Source organism: Oryzias latipes, chromosome 13 (assembly GCF_002234675.1).
Source record: "Oryzias latipes chromosome 13, ASM223467v1".
NCBI lineage: Eukaryota > Metazoa > Chordata > Actinopteri > Beloniformes > Adrianichthyidae > Oryzias > Oryzias latipes.
Window position 1 is genome coordinate 14,051,062 of NC_019871.2, and position 19,373 is coordinate 14,070,434.

At 38.8% G+C, this 19,373-nt stretch overlaps 1 protein-coding gene across 1 annotated transcript; it reads left to right on the forward strand.

Moving 5' to 3' along the window:
- The first annotated feature begins 885 nt into the window (after positions 1-885).
- Positions 886-13,688, forward strand: LOC101156267 (calpain-8). The gene is made up of 23 exons (XM_023961864.1): positions 886-1,276; positions 3,582-3,806; positions 4,104-4,173; positions 4,881-4,999; positions 7,075-7,208; positions 7,329-7,500; positions 7,567-7,650; positions 8,853-8,938; positions 9,196-9,273; positions 9,347-9,519; positions 9,591-9,856; positions 9,945-9,956; positions 10,052-10,131; positions 10,536-10,658; positions 11,084-11,120; positions 11,210-11,281; positions 11,369-11,414; positions 11,714-11,775; positions 11,923-11,991; positions 12,071-12,149; positions 12,228-12,344; positions 12,924-12,976; positions 13,082-13,688. Exons 1-23 carry the CDS (start codon positions 1,265-1,267, stop codon positions 13,106-13,108), a joined length of 2,196 nt encoding a protein of 731 aa, XP_023817632.1. The 5' UTR covers positions 886-1,264; the 3' UTR covers positions 13,109-13,688.
- The last annotated feature ends 5,685 nt before the right edge of the window (positions 13,689-19,373 follow it).

A 19,373-nucleotide genomic window follows, 5' to 3' on the forward strand; every position in this document is an offset into this window, starting at 1 on the left:
GGAGAGACGTTTCTGGTCTCAGTCGAGCAGTGAGCGCAAAATTAGTAAGCAAACCTCTTTGGGATCAATTGTATTGTTGAACAAATATAGTTTATTTGAATACCAGTCTGAAAAAAGTTGCTAAATCTCCAGACTGAATGTTGAACAAAGGGAAAGTGAGCTTTCTGTCTCAGTGGAGCACAGTTAATAAGTGTGAGCTGCATAAATTTAGAGCCAAAACAACAAATAACAGCAAACAGACTTTAGTTAGTTTCAAAATGGTAACCAATGAGTGTCTTCTTATCCTGGGATTTTCATCTCTAAACTTCTGTTCAGATGTGGGCATAGTCTTCTCTCTCCACACTGGAAAAGGGTCCACATGATGAAGTTATGTCTATGAGGTAGAGGCTGGACGGGTGAAACAGAGCAACCAAAAATGTAATGTCCATGCATGTGAACACCAGGTCTCAAGAGATTGAAGTATAAAAAAATAAACAAACATAATGCAAACATTAAAGACAAAATATAAAATTCCAGTTATTTCGGCTCATTGCCTTTTCTTTGTACCGATTCTCGTGTTTTATAAGTTTCCGGAAAAGCAACTATTTTTTCACCAAATATTTGGTAAGAATTGGCTAATTCTGAAAGACTATGTTGACTTTTAAGTGGAATGAAGTTAACCTCTTAAAAAAATGTAGTCTGTAAATAACTATTTTTGTAGTTTTGTAGATGAAAACATGAAGTACAAAGCACATTGAAAGAGGACATCATTTAACAAAGTACAAGGCTAACAGCACAACAGGACACTGTGTTCTTTTGCCCATTTTCTGTGTTTTACAACTCCTGCCCATCATGTACTGTAGAAGGTTCAAGGTCATCAGACAGAAGGAAAAAAACACACTTATTTATCTAAAAAAATATTCTTGTTGTGTCTTTGCATAGAAATACATACACGTGTGTAAAGATTTTATAATTGATTTGAATAAAAAGGACGCTCAGATGGAGAATGGGACAGTTCTTCTCAGCCTGTATTGTTTCTCTGTTGTTTTAGGATAATGCAGGCCTCTCTCTATCCCCTGACCATTTCGCCCCAGTGATGTGAGTGATGTGGCAGAAAACGAGCCGGGACAAAGCCGGTTAACCAGTGGGGAGGTTGAGTGGGATTGGTGGAGCTGCTGGTGCCGAGGTCGTGGGATCAGAGCGGGTCAAGGAGGTGTGGGAGTGTCGGCTCGGCCCTCTGACCTTTATCGCTGAGGCTTCCTATAATCCCGTCCTCAAAGGCCGTATGAACATAATGGTGAGAGCATGAAAGGAGTTAAACGGTGACCATTAGGCTGATGTGTGCCGCTATTCTACTTGTTTGTTTAGTCTTGATCGGTCTCACGTTTTCGGTGTAATCGGGCGTGTGATGGAGGGCCGGCTTGAGAATCCTAAAGAGGACAGGAGCTGCTGGACATTATCATCAAACGGGGGCTAAAACTAAAACGATGAGGGGGATGTTCTGGATCGTCTTGTCTGTTCCTACAAATTTTTTGATTTGTAAATTTGGTGACAATTGATTGCCAGTTAAAAGAACGTGAAATAGTTTCTAAAAAGTCAGTTATGTTTTATTAAATATATTTAGATATTTCAAAAGCTGCCTCACATGTGATTTGGCTACTAAACCCCTCATTGGTGCTTGTTGGAGTGATAACTTTACTCTTGATCTACTATTAAAAGCAAAATCAAGTGCAACTAATAATTTATAAGATTCTGGTCTCACTTAAGCGGTTAAAACAAATCAGAATTGGTAAACCTTAGTGAAAACAAAACAATACAGATTGTACCTTCATTCTTATTTGAACATATTTTCATTCATCTAAAAATGAATTTGTTTTAATTATTGCAGATAGATGTATGAATTGTTTGCATATGGTTACAGAGTGACCATTTAAAGGCCTGTTGCAAATTTAAAACACCAATAAAAACAATTTGAAAAGTATTTTTAAGTTCTTCTTGCAATTTATCAACATTACGACAGTAATTAATGCTGTTAATTTAGCTCTGTATGTGCAGGATGCACAGAAAACCAGAGCAGAGCATGGAAATTATACCATCAAATGCTCCCAATTACTGCACATGTTCATGATCAATGTTGGAATTGTTATAGAATCTTTTTTTTTTATGGAATCGAAAATGTCATTTGAGTTTTTGCAGCTGGAGGATTAATTTATTAATTAATGATTGTTTTAGAATATGCAATTCTTTAAAGTAAGTTAAACCAGTCTTCAACACAAACCACAGACTGCATCAACTTTGAACATTTTGGTGGAATAGACTGCCCCCTAGCGCCGGTTTTGGGGAGCAGTCGGATGTCTCCTCTGACCTTTGTAGGGGCCCCACCTCAGCAGAACAGCGTCGCACCTGTAGGTACAGAGTGTTCTGTTTCTTTAGACTGTTTGTCAAACAACATTCTAGAAGTTTGGGGAATTTTTTCTGAATATCTTCGGAATTCTTTTTTTGTTCACATAAACCTGACCTGTGATGTCAGAATATTTTGAGATGAATCCAAACATTTTCTTTCTTACTTTTGGCTTCTAACTGAAACATAAACATGTATATTAAGATGAGTAATTCTGATGCAACAAACCCAAATGATCATCCTCGTGTATACACGGACAGATGAGTATAATTTCTAATGTGTCAAAAAATAACGTTTAATCTTAAAATAACTTGTTTAGGAAAAAGTGCATTTTTCCACTTTGTTTACGCGAGTAGTAAAGTAAAAGTGACCATCTGTCTTAAGCCCCGCCCCACACATCCGGATTCTGAACGGCATCATCAGCCAATGAGAGGGGATGCTTCAGCTGCACGGAAATCAGCTCCTGGGGGATTTTTAAAGGTCCTGCTAACTTCAGGACTTTAAAGCCTCTCATCTATGTTGAAATGTTTCCACTTCTTTAATTTTCTGGGTACTTTGATCATTTAATTCTGCATAACCTGGGCGTCAAGATAGAAAAATAAAAACGCATTACTTTTAAATAAGAAGCATCTTTCTGCTTTGATGTTGGTGTTTTGCTGTAACTTTGTGCAGACTGACATTTTCCCCCAGTAAGATAATTCCGTGAGTTGTAAAAGCTGCTAAAGGGCTTTTTTTTATTTAATTTTATTATATTGTATTTGTATTATTTATATATTTTTAAAACAAATCTTCGAAGTTTCGTGTTGAAATGAAATGACATACGTTTATTTTCTGGGAATTCGTTGGTGCAGGAATGCCTTCTTCTAACGCAATTCTTGGAATTGCTTTCAAAGTTTTTTTTCTGGAAAATGCATGGCAGTAAACTAAAAGTGCAGGTTGTAAAAATTCCACTAGTTTTTTTTCTCTCTCTTTTTTTAAGATTCATCAGTAAAAAGTGGCGCTGATGGATTGCATTAGATTGTTCAAAGTCTTTGTTGGCAGCATGCCATTAGACTTCAGTTTTTGCGCCTTCCGGCGCTCTGCGTAACTTTGCGCTTGGCCCGCTCGGGGAGGCGCTCCGGCGGTCCTGGCTGGGTTCTGGTGGGTGTGTGCGCACTATTTAAGCGCGTCCCGCTCCCTCATTTTGCATCCGATTCCTCAGTCGGTGAGCGCATCATTTGGCAGCATGACTTCCAGCAACGAGACACGTGTCGGGTCACTAGAGAACCCCATCAAGTTTCGGGACCAGGATTATGAAACTCTCCGGGAGCTGAGCCTCAAGTCCAAGAAGCTGTTTTCAGATCCAACATTCCCAGCTGAGAAGAAGTCCATCGGTATGCCTGAAGATCCCAGTCCGGGAAAGGCAATCACGTGGAAACGACCCAAGGTGTGACCTCACAAATTCAGATGATTCACGAGTTAAAAAGGGGGACATTGCTCATAGATCATATTTTGTTGCATATATCCAAATGGAAACCGTGTGCCAAAAAAAAAATCAGTGTTTAAAAATGTTAAATGGGGAACATTTTCATATTTTTTTTGTCATTGAGGCAAATCTGTTTAATCTTTTTCAAATTTACTTCCAATCATAGATGATTTAAAACTAATAATAATATCCACCGTGTTCTGCAACAGTCATAACACCACTTGACTCAGCTGTTTTGTTCTGGTTGCTTCTCTGAAGGAAATCAGTCCGGATGCTGTGTTTGTGGAGGGAACGACTGGGACCACTGACATCTGTCAGGGCCAACTGGGTGAGTTCTGCTAAAAACCAAATAACAAAAAAACAAACAAACATGTGTTTGTCCAAATTTCTGCTGCTCCCTAAAAGTGTCCATCTCAGCAAAAAAAAAAATCCAAATTGGTGAAACTTTCCTCCAGCAGCTGGTTTATATTTTTAAAGCTCAAAGCCTTCTAACGCACAGCAGGGGAGACAAGTCATTTTATAGAGGAGGCCTACTGTACAATCCAAACATACTGGGGGTCTCTCTCTCCTTCAGTTCAGCGTTTATTGGCATTGGGTCTCAACTAAAATCATTGTTGTTCAGTCTGTTTCCCATTTGTGGTGACTCTCTGACAGTTTGTCTTCATAAACAGCCAACTCTTTTCACCTCTGGGATTTCTGAATTAAATGTTTTTGCTGTGATTTGTGTGTAAATGCGTCCATGTCTCCAGCATTGTATTCTTTTTTATTTGTGGTGTAAGACTTGCAGCTCAGTTTGTTTTGCCAGGATTCACAAAGATGCTGGCAGTTAGTGCTAAATCACTGTAGAAAGATCAGAGAAACAGATGTTTGCTGTTAGCAGAGAATGTGCATAATAGCATGTGTACATGAGGGTGTACATGACCTACAGGACACACAAAGCCTGAAGGCCACACTAAACTATAATAAAGGGCTACTTGCAACTTTAAAAGAAGAAAAAGCTCTTCAAGTTTTTTCTCTCCGTGTTTTGCATTTCAGGTGACTGTTGGCTCCTGGCAGCTTTATCGGCTCTGACCATCCACCCATCACTCTTTGTGAAGGTGGTGCCCTCCAACCAAAGCCTGGGTGATCCGTATGCAGGGATCTTTCGCTTTAGGGTAAGAAAAAAAAATCACGCCCTGGCAATTTCTCTACTATTTCAAGATTCAGGGACTCCCACTGCAGTCATGCATGCAGTGACATCCAGAGTTGAAGGCCAGAATCTGTTAAGTAAATGCAACTTTTGAGAACACCTGCAATGCAAATGCAGTTTTTAAATTACGGATGTAGCATTTGCTAGCTAGACTCAACCTGCAGTGATGAGATTTAGATACAACAGAGAACAGTTTTATTATCGGAAAAGATTTTGATCTAAATCCTTTAATTTGCTGACTCTGACCTGCCCAGGCTAACAACATGCCATCTCTAGCCTACTGTTAGGGGTGTTTTTGTTTTCTCGTGCCCGGGAGCTTTGGACCTTTAGACTGTTGGAGAGAATGTGGCATGACTGAACAAGCAAGGCAGAACAGAGAGGAACTGGAAACGGGTTTTGCCCTGTGCTGTAAGAGAAGTCCAGACATGCAGCAACTGACTACAGCCCTCAAGAAATCAGGACACACGTTTTTGCACTGGTAGTTACTTCCATCAGGATGCATTGTTTAGTTTTGTTGGCAGAAGCTTAACTATAACTTAATCCTATTCACACTAGGTGCTTAGAAATGTATTTTTTTTTTGGACCAGTCAAAAGTACCAATTAAATTCACTTAATGACCCTAAAAAGAGATATTTACGAACACACACACACATTTTAGACTCATTAAACCATTAACCAAGGATGTAATCTAAAAACACATCTTACTTTCCCCTTTTTTCATTGGAGTGCCTCGGGCGTGTTTTAGTACGAGTAACAAAAATTCATCTCCATAATGTGAGCAGTCGAACAGATTTGTATCCTAGACCTCACCTGGCCCACAGACACCTTCAGTGGTTCAGACCCGTCCAGGCCTGTCCTGAGTTGTTGTTGTAAAAATAGCATTCTCTGTGATACACATCCACTTATCGCTGGGTTTTTGATTAGTCGTTTGTTGTCCAGAGTAAATCTTACTGGTTCAGTTAAGAAAGTATATTTGTCACAGTTTGTTAAAATTGTTTTAAAGCCTTTTATTGTGAAGTTGACAAAAAATGAAAACAGGAAAAAAAGAACAAAGTATTTTGCTCTTAAATGACAAATACCAACCTTTTTTGTGTGTTTATTTGTATTTTTATTATGTTTATTTTGTCAACAGCAGCTAATATACATTTTGTGTGATTTGATTTGATTTGATTTTGTTGGTTTATTTCAAGCATAAAAATAATGGAATAATACGATGAAAAAGTACAAAACACAATAAATCAAAGCCATTTCAACTATTAAGTAATACATTAACAAAAAATAAAAAAAATAAAGATTTAAAAAATGATGCCATCTTCTTGACAGTGTAATTACTGTAATTAATATACTCACAACCATAATTAGACATTTTTGCAGTCATACATACAGTACACACACGAGTCACATTAGATTAATTAAATTGAATGTTTATCAAATAAAATCAAAGAGCTTGATTTAATGCTTTAAAAGAAGTGGGAAGACGCAAACTTGTAATCCCACCCCTAAACCACCGTATGGTTTCCGAGCGCAGCAGTGTCTGCAGCTCACCGCTCCCCCAGGGGATTGGTCAAATGCGGAGAACAAATTTCGCACACAGGTATGTGACAGATAATGGCACTTTGTTGAGTAAAATCCTTTTATATGCATATTTTCACAAAGCTGCCATAATCTGGGCCTCAGATCAAGTGGAGATTATTCATCAAGTAACAAAATGGAGTGCTTAGTGATTATCCTCAGAAAAATTTCTTACATAATTTGAGTAAATATTCAAATGGATCACACTTCATTCATACCATAAAACTGCTCTGAATGTAAAGGGTGATTCTTCTTCATTGTTTGAGTATGTGTCACATTTACATGTTACTTCTGCCTTCTGTTGCCAAAGCTATGAATATTCATCTTCGGGAGGAAGGTTGAAACCACATTGTTCAAGTTCACAATATGCTTTTCTTGCTGTCATAACTCCTGACTCATTACTTCCAGTCTTTTACTCTCTTTTCATTCGTTTCCTCTTCCTTCGGCTGCCTCTCTCCCTCTCTGCAGTTCTGGCAGTATGGTGAGTGGGTGGAGGTGGTTGTGGATGACAGGCTGCCAGTACGGGAAGGCCGTCTGCTCTTCAGCTACTCTAACACCCGCAATGAGTTCTGGAGCGCTCTGGTGGAGAAGGCCTATGCCAAGTCAGTTGCCACTACTAGCATATGCTTCTGGATTGTAATGTCTGAGATCAAACTACGCTCGCTTCCTCAAGCGTTGGATTAAGACAACTAATCCAGATGAACCCCTTTCCTCCTTCACAGGTTGGTGGGATCCTACGCCAGCCTGAAGGGGGGTAACATTTCAGAGGGCATGGAGGATTTCACAGGAGGCATTGCACGCTCTGTTTTGGTGTCATCTCGCACCCCTCAAGTGCTCTGGAGGTCTCTGACTGCTGCTCTGTCCAGAGGCAGCCTGCTCAGCTCATTCATCCAGGTACACACATGAAGAGCACGAGTGTTCAGGGGACTCAGCTTGAATAACATTTTCTTGTTCTCACAGGCTTGCAACTCCCGTGAAATTGGGAAAGTAACAGCAGATGGGCTGGTGAAGGGCCATGCTTACGCCATCACTGAAACTCACAAGGTCAGAGGAGGGGGGCAAAGGGACCTCTGCAGTTTATTTATTTTTATCTCATAAACCCTGCTTTCACACTTTTCTTTCTCTTTCAACTGTTTCTAACTTAATATCATTTTTAAAATGATGTCACAGTTTGCTCAAATCTTTTCATGGAGAAATGTCGATGAAGACTCTCATTCATCCAGGTTGATTCCATCATAGTAGGTTTAGGGGCTGTCACCTGGACTTAGTTTTTAAAGTTAGAAGACGTTTCACCTCTTATCCGAAAGGCTTTGTCAATTCTGCTCTGGATGGAAAGGAGACTGGAGACTTAAAAAGCCAGTAAAACTTTGATATCGGAATTAAATGTCTAATCTAACTGGATCTATTCTGGTCTAATCTGATCCTATCCTGTTTAATCAGATATACCCAACTCTACCTTTCCGATCTGATGCATTTAATCTAATCTAATCTAATCTAATCTAATCTAATCTAATCTAATCTAATCTAATCTAATCTAATCTAATCTAATCTAATCTAATCTAATCTAATCTAATCTAATCTAATCTAATCTAATCTAATCTAATCTAATCTAATCAGTCAGTATTGTATAACTAAACATAAAGTTAAAAACAAACATACAGCAAGGCCTCATTCAGTTATTCCGGACCTCGCCTGTGGAACAGCATCCCAGAGAGCCTCAGGGCCGCAGAGACTGTTCATGTTTTTAAAGGAAGGCTTAAATCCTACCTTTTTAATCTAGCTTTTAGTTGAATTTTAGGAATTTATTTGATATTTTAATTATTTATGTTCCCTTTTTACTAGTTGTATATGTGTATGTATATACAATTATTTATTTATGTATTTAATTATTTATATTCATTTATTTTTAATTTTTTAGTCACACTTACCATTTTATGTCTATTAAGGTTTATGTAATTATTTGTTTCTTGTTCATGTTTTAAATATATTTTAATTTTATTACCTATACATTTTTGTTGTAACTCCAGTGTTTTCCTCTGAGGGATCCTCCACATCGGTGACTGACCCTTCTCAGTGAACGGGGTCGCTGCAATGGGATCTCCCGGGTCTGGCTCTTTTGATCGGATCTGGGGGGTCCTGCAGTAGTGTACTCCATGAACCTGGGTGGGGGGGTCACTGATGTGGACATGTCCCCAGTTTACTGCGTTCTCCTAGTTTACTGAGTTCCCTTTATACCTTCAATGCAGGTGAAGAAAGGTTCGGAGGAGATCTTACTGCTGAGGCTGAGGAACCCCTGGGGGTTTATTGAATACTCTGGACCCTGGAGTGATAAGTATGTGATTCTGATCACCGACAGACTCAATTTTTATTTGTATAGCCCAAAATCACAACAACAGTCGTCTCGATGGGCTTCGAAGTAAAACATGAACTCAAAAGGATCACGAATACAAAGAGTTCAATAGGAAAATACTAAAATGAACTAACAAACTGACTAAGCTATACTGGCATCCCTGCCCTTAGACCCCACTTCAGATCTCATATGTGATATGTAAGGATGTTGAGCTTTTTGTTTTTTTTGTGCGACTGCAGGGGTAATGAGTGGAATGGCCTTGATGCATCAGAGAAGCAAAAAATTGAGCTGAAAATCAAAGAAGATGGCGAGTTCTGGTATAAAGCAGAGGTTCTGAATCTCATGTGAGATCTTACATCAGGGGCATTAATCAGGTGTTGTGTCACTCAGGATCAGCGCTGATGACTTTAGCCGAATCTTCAATGTGGTGGAGGTCTGCAGCGTGAGTCCAGACTCTTTGGAAGAAGGGGACGCATCTGCCAGCCCAGGAGCTTGGGTCATTAGTGAGCACAAAGGATCCTGGGTACCTGGGTTCTCTGCTGGTGGAAGCCGCCGATACAACAGTACGCTTACAGTTGTTGTTGCGGTCCAACTGAAACGTTCCTTACTGAAATGTTCTGATCTTTTCTGTTAGAATCCTTCTGGAAGAACCCACAGTTCCAGCTGGTGCTCAGAGAGCAGGACCAGGAAGATGAGGAGGACAGTGAGGAGGAGGACGATGATGATGAAGAAGACAAAATGGACGAGGGCAGTGAGACAATGAGCACAGAGGAGAAGAAGAAAGTTGCAAAGCAGAAGAAGAAAACAAAGCAGTGCACTGTTCTGGTGGAGCTTCTGCAGAAGAATGGCAGGCAGAATGATCAGATTAACTTCATGTACATTGCTTTCCACATCTACAAGGTCATTTCTTTATTATCTGATTAGTCTTCTTTATAAATCAACAAATCTAATTTCTAACAATGGTGTGTTGTGTTTCTTCTTTCTTTAGGTTCCTCTTGAGGTTAGCACCTACTGTATATGCGATTATAAGCAATTGCCAAAAACATCAGAAGAATCCCATATAAGGTTTCTTTTATCTATTTTTTCTCCTCTTAGATACAAGGCAGTTGTTTGGAAAGCAGTTTCTTTATGAGTAACCGCCCAGTGGGTCGTTCTGGAAAATATAAGGCACAGAGGTAAAAGAACAACAACCCTACACCAAATTTTCAATTAATTTGACTTTTTCCACACTAGTTCACCTAAATCTGGCATGAACTCAACTTGCCATTTTTGACTTGTTGTTTAGTGTTCATTCTATGACAATGTTAACCCCCTTGACAGCTGTTGATGCAAATATGCATCAAACCACTTCTGCTCTAAGATTGCCTAAATTTAGCTTCTACTTAAAAACTAAAACATGGGCAAAGTCTTTGTATAAAGTCAAGCATCAAGGGGCGAACTAACTCCTTAATGTGTCTGTTCTGTCAGCAACAAATTTCATGTGACAATCATATTTTAATGACTTTGCATGAATTAAAAAATTGCTAAACTGACCGTTTATGTGACTAATCTCTTTAAAAATGACCTTTTTTTATCACAGAGGAGTGTGGAGAAAATTGCGCCTGGATCCCGGGAATTACATCATCATAGGATCCACTTACCGCCCGGACAAAGCTGGAGAGTTCTTCGTTCGCATTTTCTCCAAGATCAAAAACACTCTCGGGTGAGAAGACCAAACTTGGTGACCCTGAGATTTCATAACATGTTAAAGAATCCAGCACTTATGTTTACAGGCCACCGAAAGTTTGTTTCATGAACTCATTTTAGTTGCAGAGGTTTGTTTAACCTTTAGATCCATTTTGTAAGAGCTTAAACAGCAATCTGGAATCAGTTGCTCATGCAGAAGCAGCTCATGTCTCATTTATACTATTATAACTACAAGGCAGAAGTAAAGCAATACTAGATAAAACAAAAAAAAAACATTGAAGTATAAATAGTTTTGCATCATCTACAAAATATCCAAAAAGATCAGTTGAAGTTAAAGTAATAATAATAATAATAATAATAATAATAATAATAATAATAATAATGATAATAATAAATGCATTAGATATTAGAGATACACTGACAATCTGCTTTGTTTTTTAGGACTAATGACTTTAGCTGCACCTCCAGCTACCTACCAGTGAGTTTTGAGACATGTAGCACCATCATTAGTGTCAAAAAAGATCTCTTTAAAGGTTTCTTTGCATTCATAACGTGCTTATCTTTCAGGTAATGGCCAGTCCTGTTTCTCCAGAAGATCAGATGCGAATTGAGAGAACTTTCAATAAGAAATCTGGTCCTGTAAGAGCTACTGCAGTTGCACACCAACCTTTTTAGCTTCTCATTGAAGTACTGAAGTGATGCTTTTTTGTTCTGTCCTCCTGACAGGATGACAGACTCAATGCCAAAGATATCATGAAGCTGTTCAACTCAGGTTGGGGCTCTGACTACATCACATGTTCATATCAGTTTTCATACATTTGCAACATGAAGACAGTCAGAGATGTTTGACTAAGGAAATCTTTTGGCCACTAGATGGCGGAAACGTAGCAAAATGCTTTAAGTACAAGAGACTTGAAGTGGCAGAGGTCACAGACAGAGGCCCACTTCTTGCAAAATTTAACTTGATTTTGGTTTCAATTTAATTGAGTTTTGAACATGATTAGGCTTTCATTAGATAATTAACTTTAGTTTCAATCCATTTGTGTAAATTTGCCTATTTCTTTTCTTCAGTTCTTGATAAAATATACCATCTACCACTGGAAACTGTCAGACAGCTAATCTTTGGAATGGATGTATCCTTTTATCTCACAGTAACTCATGTTGTTATTCTGTAGAAATATTGAGAAACACACTAAGACTACTAAATTACCGGATCCTTGCACGCAGCACTTCTGCCAAAGTCTCTTTGTCTTAAAATGTTGCCCTAACTCTGCAGACAGACTAAAGGCCGATCCACTCTCAGCCGCGAGCAGGCAGAAACTCTGATGTCTGATCTGCGCAGTCTGCAGGTGTAGCACTGCTCTTTTTTTGTGTTTGCCAGACAAGAAGAGTGTAATGTCACTGTATCTGTATTTCCTTCTTTTTAAGTCCATCTTTGTTCAGTACGATGAGGACTCTTCTGGAACCATGAGCCCCTTCGAGTTCAGCATGGCTCTGGAAGCTGTTGGTATGCACACAGACATGCACCCCTCGCATACGTGCACGCAGACAGAGTTCACATCTATGGTAATCTTTCTTTTTCCAGGGATGAAGTGTGATTCCTCTGTGATACAGCTGCTGTCGGAGCGGTTCGTGTCTGGAGAGCTTCACATGGCCTTCCATTGCTTTGTGTCGTGTATCACCAGGCTTCGCAAGCTCTTTGGTAACACACTTTAAAATAACTATATATGCACACCCATATATGCACACACATCGACTGCACTTCACTTTTGATTTTTGGAAGTCCTTTCAGATCCAAATCCCTCTTAGCTGCTGAAAGAAAACATTTCAACTCACAGAATGTGCACGTTAATAGTTGCTAGCATTCAGCTCAGTGAACCAATTGACAGGTCATGATCATCCACTGAAGATCTCTCTATTACATAGCCTCATAAAACACAGAAAAGAAAAGTTTCACTTATCTATTTTTACAATTTTTTGGTACATTTGTGTTAATACAAGAGGTGAGTTGACAATAAAACTGATATAGACGCCTTTTTTACACTTTTCCTCTGTTTGTTTCTGAGGTATTCTGCAATAAAACTAAAATTGGCTTCTACATTCATGATGTTGAGATGTTCTGCATGAGTCCCGTGTTCTTTCATGACATGTTAGTGTGCTGTCGTCAGGAAGTAAACTCTGATTTAATTGAAGCTCCGCTCCAAAGTACTTCTCTGAATGCACAAGTTCCTGAGACTTTGTAAAGACAAGTGTGACTCATCCTCTTCTTTCTTCTTTTCAGCTCTGTATGAATCAGAGACAAGTGACGAGGTAAAAAACAGAGGGATCAATTCTGTGAGTATCAGGACAAACAAGCCCTTTCCTGTTTGCATTCAGATCTGAGCCTGAACTGGGTTTGGGCCTTTTCCTTCTCACTGTTCTTGTGTTGCTCCTCCACAGTGGCTGCTTCAGTTTCTGACTGTGTGAAGACAGCGCAAAAAATAACCCATTACTCCACCTGCCAAGACATGCCCGTACATATAAAATGAACAACAAAAGGGTTAAATATTTCTTATTTTAATAAGTTTATCAAGTTTTCATTAATTAATTGTTTTCCCATTTCTGAATTTCATTTCCCAGCTTATCGTCTTTCTGCTTCTTCAAAATATTTCCTCTCATAAATGTATTAATTCTAGGTAAATGTCTGATAGCAGAAATGTTTTTGCAGAGTGGTTACTTTTTAAAATGTGTGAAGCCTCTTGAACTTTTTTTTAACCACATTTCATTCGTTTGATACATCTGAACTCATTGTTGAAATACTAAGGAGATTAGCTGTAACAGCTGTAACATTTACACAGGTTTTCAATAAAATAATGGGTGAGAAAAAAAAAGGTTTCTCATAATTTATGTATTTTGACATTTAAACTGTATTCCCAGAATGCTCAGAAGGGGAAGTCTGTGAAAAATGTTAACTTTAGTATGTTGGGAAAAAAATAAAACTAAAGTGTGTGAAAACCAAGTCAGGTGGAGAAAGACCCCTGAATAAACCTGGACTACGTCAGACTAATGTTTTTCACCTTTTGGCTAATCCCTTTAGAGGTCACCACCGCAAATTGCACAGGTGGTTTGGCTGAGATTTCGCGCCAGATGCCCTTTCTGACACAATCCTGTATTTTATCCGGGCTGGGGACCGACACAGAGGACCCAGACTTAGCTAGGCAATGGTGCAAAGGGTCTTTCTCTAGGACCCAAACTGGATTAGGCTCATCATGGACCCTAGGAAACGAACCCTGACTTCTAAAGTGCCAGTCACACAACCAAGTGAGCCATCCAGCTGCTTTGGACAATGCTAACCTAAAACACTGCCAAAACTGTAAACTAAAAAGGAGTGAAGGACTGGTGGAAAATGCCATGAGTGACTGAAATAAGCATTGATTGATTGATTGATATCCTTTATTTTTAAACAACATAAAATTATAAATTATAAAACATGACAAACATAACTGATAAACTGCTTGAAAAAAGAAGTGGGTAGACTGAGGTTTTGGGCAGAGACTTGTTAAATATCGATTTATATCCAAACTTTCAATGTGGAGCCTAACTTTTTGTTTGAAAATGTTTTAATCAACCAAGAAATTGTTTTGCTGAACCAATCCATAAAAGGTTATAAACAGTAGAGGGTCATTGTAGTCTCAGATGTGCTGATTTAGCACTGATTCTGGCTCAGTTTCAGCAGTTATTTTGTGTATCTTTCATTTTTATTTTTTTTTAAAGTGTTGGACAAGGTTTTTCATTAGAAAAATCACATTTTAATACATGGTATTTGCTGCAATTGTCATGTTATTACAATACATTTTATGTAACCCTTGTGCTATCTTAGATGACCCCATCCTTACATTGACGTGTTCTCCCTACCAAGACAAAGGTGGATAAAGGTGGAAAGATTTCATGTAATCCATGGACACCAGTGAAGATCACAAATCATTGAAGAAAAAAGGTTCAGAGCACTGTCTAGTGGGTCTGGATGACCCAACTCCCAATGTTAAAGTGCCTAGGATAGCACAAGGGATAATGTGTGAAAACATAAATTCTATTGCAAATGAGACAAGAAAATGTGTTTCTGAAAAAGTTGTATAAATTTGATGTATAACTACAATTACACAACTAAATGACAAAAAGGTTGCTGCAACCCCAACAGTTGGCTCACCCATGAACATCTTAACATACTCTGGGAAATATCTGGGCACACACATGCACTTGGTGACACGTACGTTCAGAGTGAGCACTGCCTGCCCCATTGAGGGTGTGAGGGTGATGTCTCAGCTATACGCACCATCTCTATTCTTATCGCTCTGACGCCACGTTCAGCGTCAACACTTACTCGCCCCCTCCTCCACTACATTCCCTCACTCCCTCCATCCATCCTGCACTCTTTCTCCCCCTCCTGTTCTCTCTAGTAACTGTCTGAGTCTCACAATTTGCATCCACTTCCTCCTCTCTCGTTTTACACGCTTTCTTCTTTCCCTCTCACATACACCTTTAGATGCACACACATACACACATGTGCATGCATGCACTCACAAACACACACTTTCACAAGCCAGCAGATGTCCTTTCTACACATGCTGCTATTAATAGTGCCGTTGCTCTTACACACATACACACAAAGCATTTCCTGCTCATCATTTGGTGAGTACACACAGGTTGCCCTCAGCAACCGTCCATTTACATTGTGATGGAGAGTGAAGGAGGAAACAGAATGAAAGCGAGGACAGACAGAAGGAACCCACAATAACGATTCTTGTGAATTTACTGTTTGTTTTTTTCTAAACATCTAAATGTTTCATTTTATTTTTCCTTGAAAACTATTTCTTTTATTTGAGCAGGTTTGTAAAATGAATTATGTAAGACTCTCCTGTGTGTGTCCAGTCATTAAACAGTTTATCTTTAGGCTTTGGTAAAAAAACAGGGTTAATAAAAATGTTATTGGTTTTAAATAATCCACAATTTTATTCCAAAACCTTTATTTTTTGGTGGCACCAGATGTCCATCAACTTAACACTGACTTTGTACTATATTTAATTTTTTTTCTTTTTTGCCATTTTTCAATTAATTTAACCAGTTCTTTTAGGGTGGTCTTTGTCTCGTTGCTAGTGACAGCTGGGATATAAGTGAATTTATTTGACTCTAATTTAAAAATCCTCATGAAATTGTTAAGCATACATTTGCACATCACCCCAGTCGATGTGTGAAAAAGCTCATCCATCCGATGAATATCATTTCTCATGATTTGATGACAGCAATTTTAAGAGATTTCCACATGTAACTCACCAAAATACTCCAGGCCTTAGTAGGAGATTTGACCTCCCAACACTTAGATCTGCTCTGATGCCTAATTTTGAGACGAAGAATCTTTGCTGGTATAGAACTCGGCTGTCCAAATTCATAAAGTCCCACTTCTAAAATCTTGTGGTTTTCTTTTAGATTATTCTCTGTGGTCTTTTAATTACCATTAGGCTGTTTATAGCCAAGATAAAAAAAAAAAACACATCGTCATTTTCTATGACATAGCTTCTGCAGGGTTAGGGTTAGGAGGAGTAGGGCAGGAGTTTATCAAAAATTTGCCTCTGAGTTGTGGACAGGACTATTGGCACAGAGTAAGCCCCCCCCCCCCCCCCCCCCCCCCAGTTCCCATCATCTATCTGTTTACATTCTTTCCCATTAGATTTCAGACCCTCACAACCCCAACCAAACATCACCAGTACAACAAAAATAAAGAGGAATATCAAAGCTACCCAGCAGTTATAAGGCAGATGCCAGCTTGGACAAGGAAACCGAAGTCGCCTACAAGATGGATGCATCAGAATAGTGTGCGGCAGGGAGCTTGTTACAAACTTTTTCCAGAAGAGTATTTTCGCCTGTTGCTGATTCACAATATTTTTAATTAAATAAATACTCAGAAATGCAACTTTAAGTTTCATTTTCCTTATATATGTCTTCCAACATGAGAAAAATGCTACAGGAACATGTTAAAAATACAAAAAAACACAATTTTTATTGGAGTGGGTCTTTAAACACTTCATCTGACTTTCAAGCTGAATATTTAAAGACCTGACTCCGTCACTCCACATGCTGCCCAACTCTGGCTTCTGGCTTCTTTCTCTATTGTGCTTTTTTATGTGTAAACAAGATCCCTCAATCTGTTAAAAATCTGAAATGGACTCGCCAGTCTTTGCCAAATAAATGTTCTCATTTGATTCAGTCTCAAAGTAAAAAAAAAAAAACTTCCTGCATAATTTGCTAATAAAAAAACTCCTGCAGCTTCTCACTGGTCTGCCAACAACAAATGATTTTCATTAAGACAATGGGAGCAGAAATTAAACTAAAGATCAGCTATTGCTGCACTTGCTACTAATTTTATATTAGTATGTAGCTTTTGCTGGCACAAGAAAACAAACTTCATTGCCAGCTCTAAAGGTCCTGATATGTCACATTTCATAGTTTTCTCCACTTCTAAACACACAGAGAAGGATAGAAGATTATGATTCTGCCAGCCTTTAAAAATGAGGAAAGTTTTAACCGAAATCGGAGGTTTAAATGCAGCCAGAATCTTCTTTATAACTGAGGGTTAATCTTTCGACAGTGGGAGCTTATTGTTTCCTGATTTTCTGTTTTTTACGAATGACAACTTGCCCCTGTTTAATATGTTTAATATAACAAATTGCCCCTGTTTAATAATTGAGAAGCCTGAGATAACCAAATGCACAGATGTTTCTGACCAGACAGTCCAAAAATAAATATCCAGAGCTTTTTTGAGATCTGATCTCACCTCTATAAACTCCTAGTGGTTTGGGGGGTACCGGTACACAGAAGTCTAGTGTAAATGTGTTTGGTTATCCCTGGATTAAAGGTGCTGTAGGAAGGTTTGTTTGAAAGGTGAGGCCAAACAGAGGTTTTGCTCTACTTCACACAGAGTTAAATTAAGCATGGGACTTCCCAGCGCCCTCTAGGGTCCCATAAGGTAACCAGACTCTGCAAGACTTCTTCAGACTTTCACCCCAAATGTGAACAGCAGGTGGCGTCAACCCTACAGCTCAGACCAGGACACAACAGCTGTTGAGCACATTTTAAAAGAGATTTTGGAGATTTTGTCACACGATTTAATGATAGGCTATGCATGTCCATCTGAAATGTTGATACATTTTGTATTCACATTCGTTTATTTATAAAATGATGCTTTGTTGCATGAGATTGCCATTCTTTTTCCTGAATGCTGGAACTGATATCTCCAATGGCCTTCCCAGTCTTTAGTAGAAAAATAAAACAGAGTGAAAGAAGCAGCCTCACAGTCAGGCAGCTCAGACCAAATAGAAAAGAAAGAGTTTGATCTGTGTGGATGACAACATAAACCTTGAATCTATATGTTCATTCTTTCCTTCTTGGCAGCAGTGGTGCTTTTTCCCCACCTGCTCCTCTCTCCTGCTCTCCCTCCTCCCAGCTGTCCTGTGGGATGTGATGATGCTCTGACAAGCTTGGCGTCTGTTCTTGGAGGTGCTGGTATTTTTGTGTCACAGTGGCGGGGGCTGGTCCAGGAATAGTGCTGAAGTTGTAGCGTATAGTGTGTGGGTGGGATCTGGCAAGGGCTGGGATGGTCTGAGAAGTCAGATTTAAAGCCAGCAAATAGACAGGAGGGAGACCGGCGAGGATTGCGTAAGTTGGCTTGCTGGCTGTAAATTTAGCCTGGGTGCACTCATGCATACATTTGATGAGCAGTACTATCTCAGTCGTCACAGGCACAGTATTTTAGGATGTGAATTTGTGTTGGCATTGGAGGTAGACTGTATTTTAGGAGAGTGTATGTATGAACTTGTCATAATGTGTGATTACTTCGGATGCGAAGAGAAGCACTTTCTTTTCAGAAGATGAACTCTCTGTTCCTTATCTGACAGCTTTTTATCACCGATAAAGGTATGATGACAAAATGAATATAAAAATGGCTTCAAAAAAGGGTTTTCCCTATTATAACTTTAACTATTTTCGTTGCAAATATGACAGCAAAATCAAATTAATCCTTTTTTTATAAACCACTGCTGTACAAGTTGCTGGATCTCAAAGCACTTTACAAAAGAAACCCAAAATAAAGCCACGAACGAACTTGTAGGTCTGAAACACACACGTACACACAAACATACATTTACATTCACACACAGACATTAAAATAATGATTAATACAAATTTACAGAATCTTATTTTGAAAATCTAAGGATAAACACTGAATTAAAGTGGCAGTGATTTTTCAGTCTTCAATCAAATCAAATTAATCTTTATTTATATGACACTTTTACAACAACATATGTCACTCAAGGTGCTGTGCATAAAATACAATAAAAATAAAATTTAAAAACAAGATGACAAGACAAACAGTGCCGACAACCCCCCCCCCCCCCCAGTCTTTCTCATTGTGTTTCTCTCTACCACACCCTACAAATCAAAAAAGATTAAAAACAGATCACTCTGAACCTGCACAGCCTCAAGAGTCAACAATGTTAAGCCCATTAATTTTCATTAAAATTTTTTTAAAAGGGTTAAGACTAAATTAAATAGAAGGGAACCCTGAAGGAGTAATACTTGACCATTTGGGGGGTGTTTCTAGGTCAAACGGACAGAAATAAACAACTAAATGCAACAAAAAATCAATCGTAGGAGTAGCTGGAGGTCAACATGCCAAATACTAGACGTGTGCAAAGAGCAG

What these genes read in the sequence shown, in the direction of transcription:
- LOC101156267 (XM_023961864.1), top strand. An exon ending in CCATCACTGAAACTCACAAG is followed by an intron (nt 7,651 to 8,852) that starts GTCAGAGGAGGG and finishes CCTTCAATGCAG; the next exon opens with GTGAAGAAAGGTTCGGAGGA. An exon ending in AAAACAGAGGGATCAATTCT is followed by an intron (nt 12,977 to 13,081) that starts GTGAGTATCAGG and finishes GCTCCTCCACAG; the next exon opens with TGGCTGCTTCAGTTTCTGAC.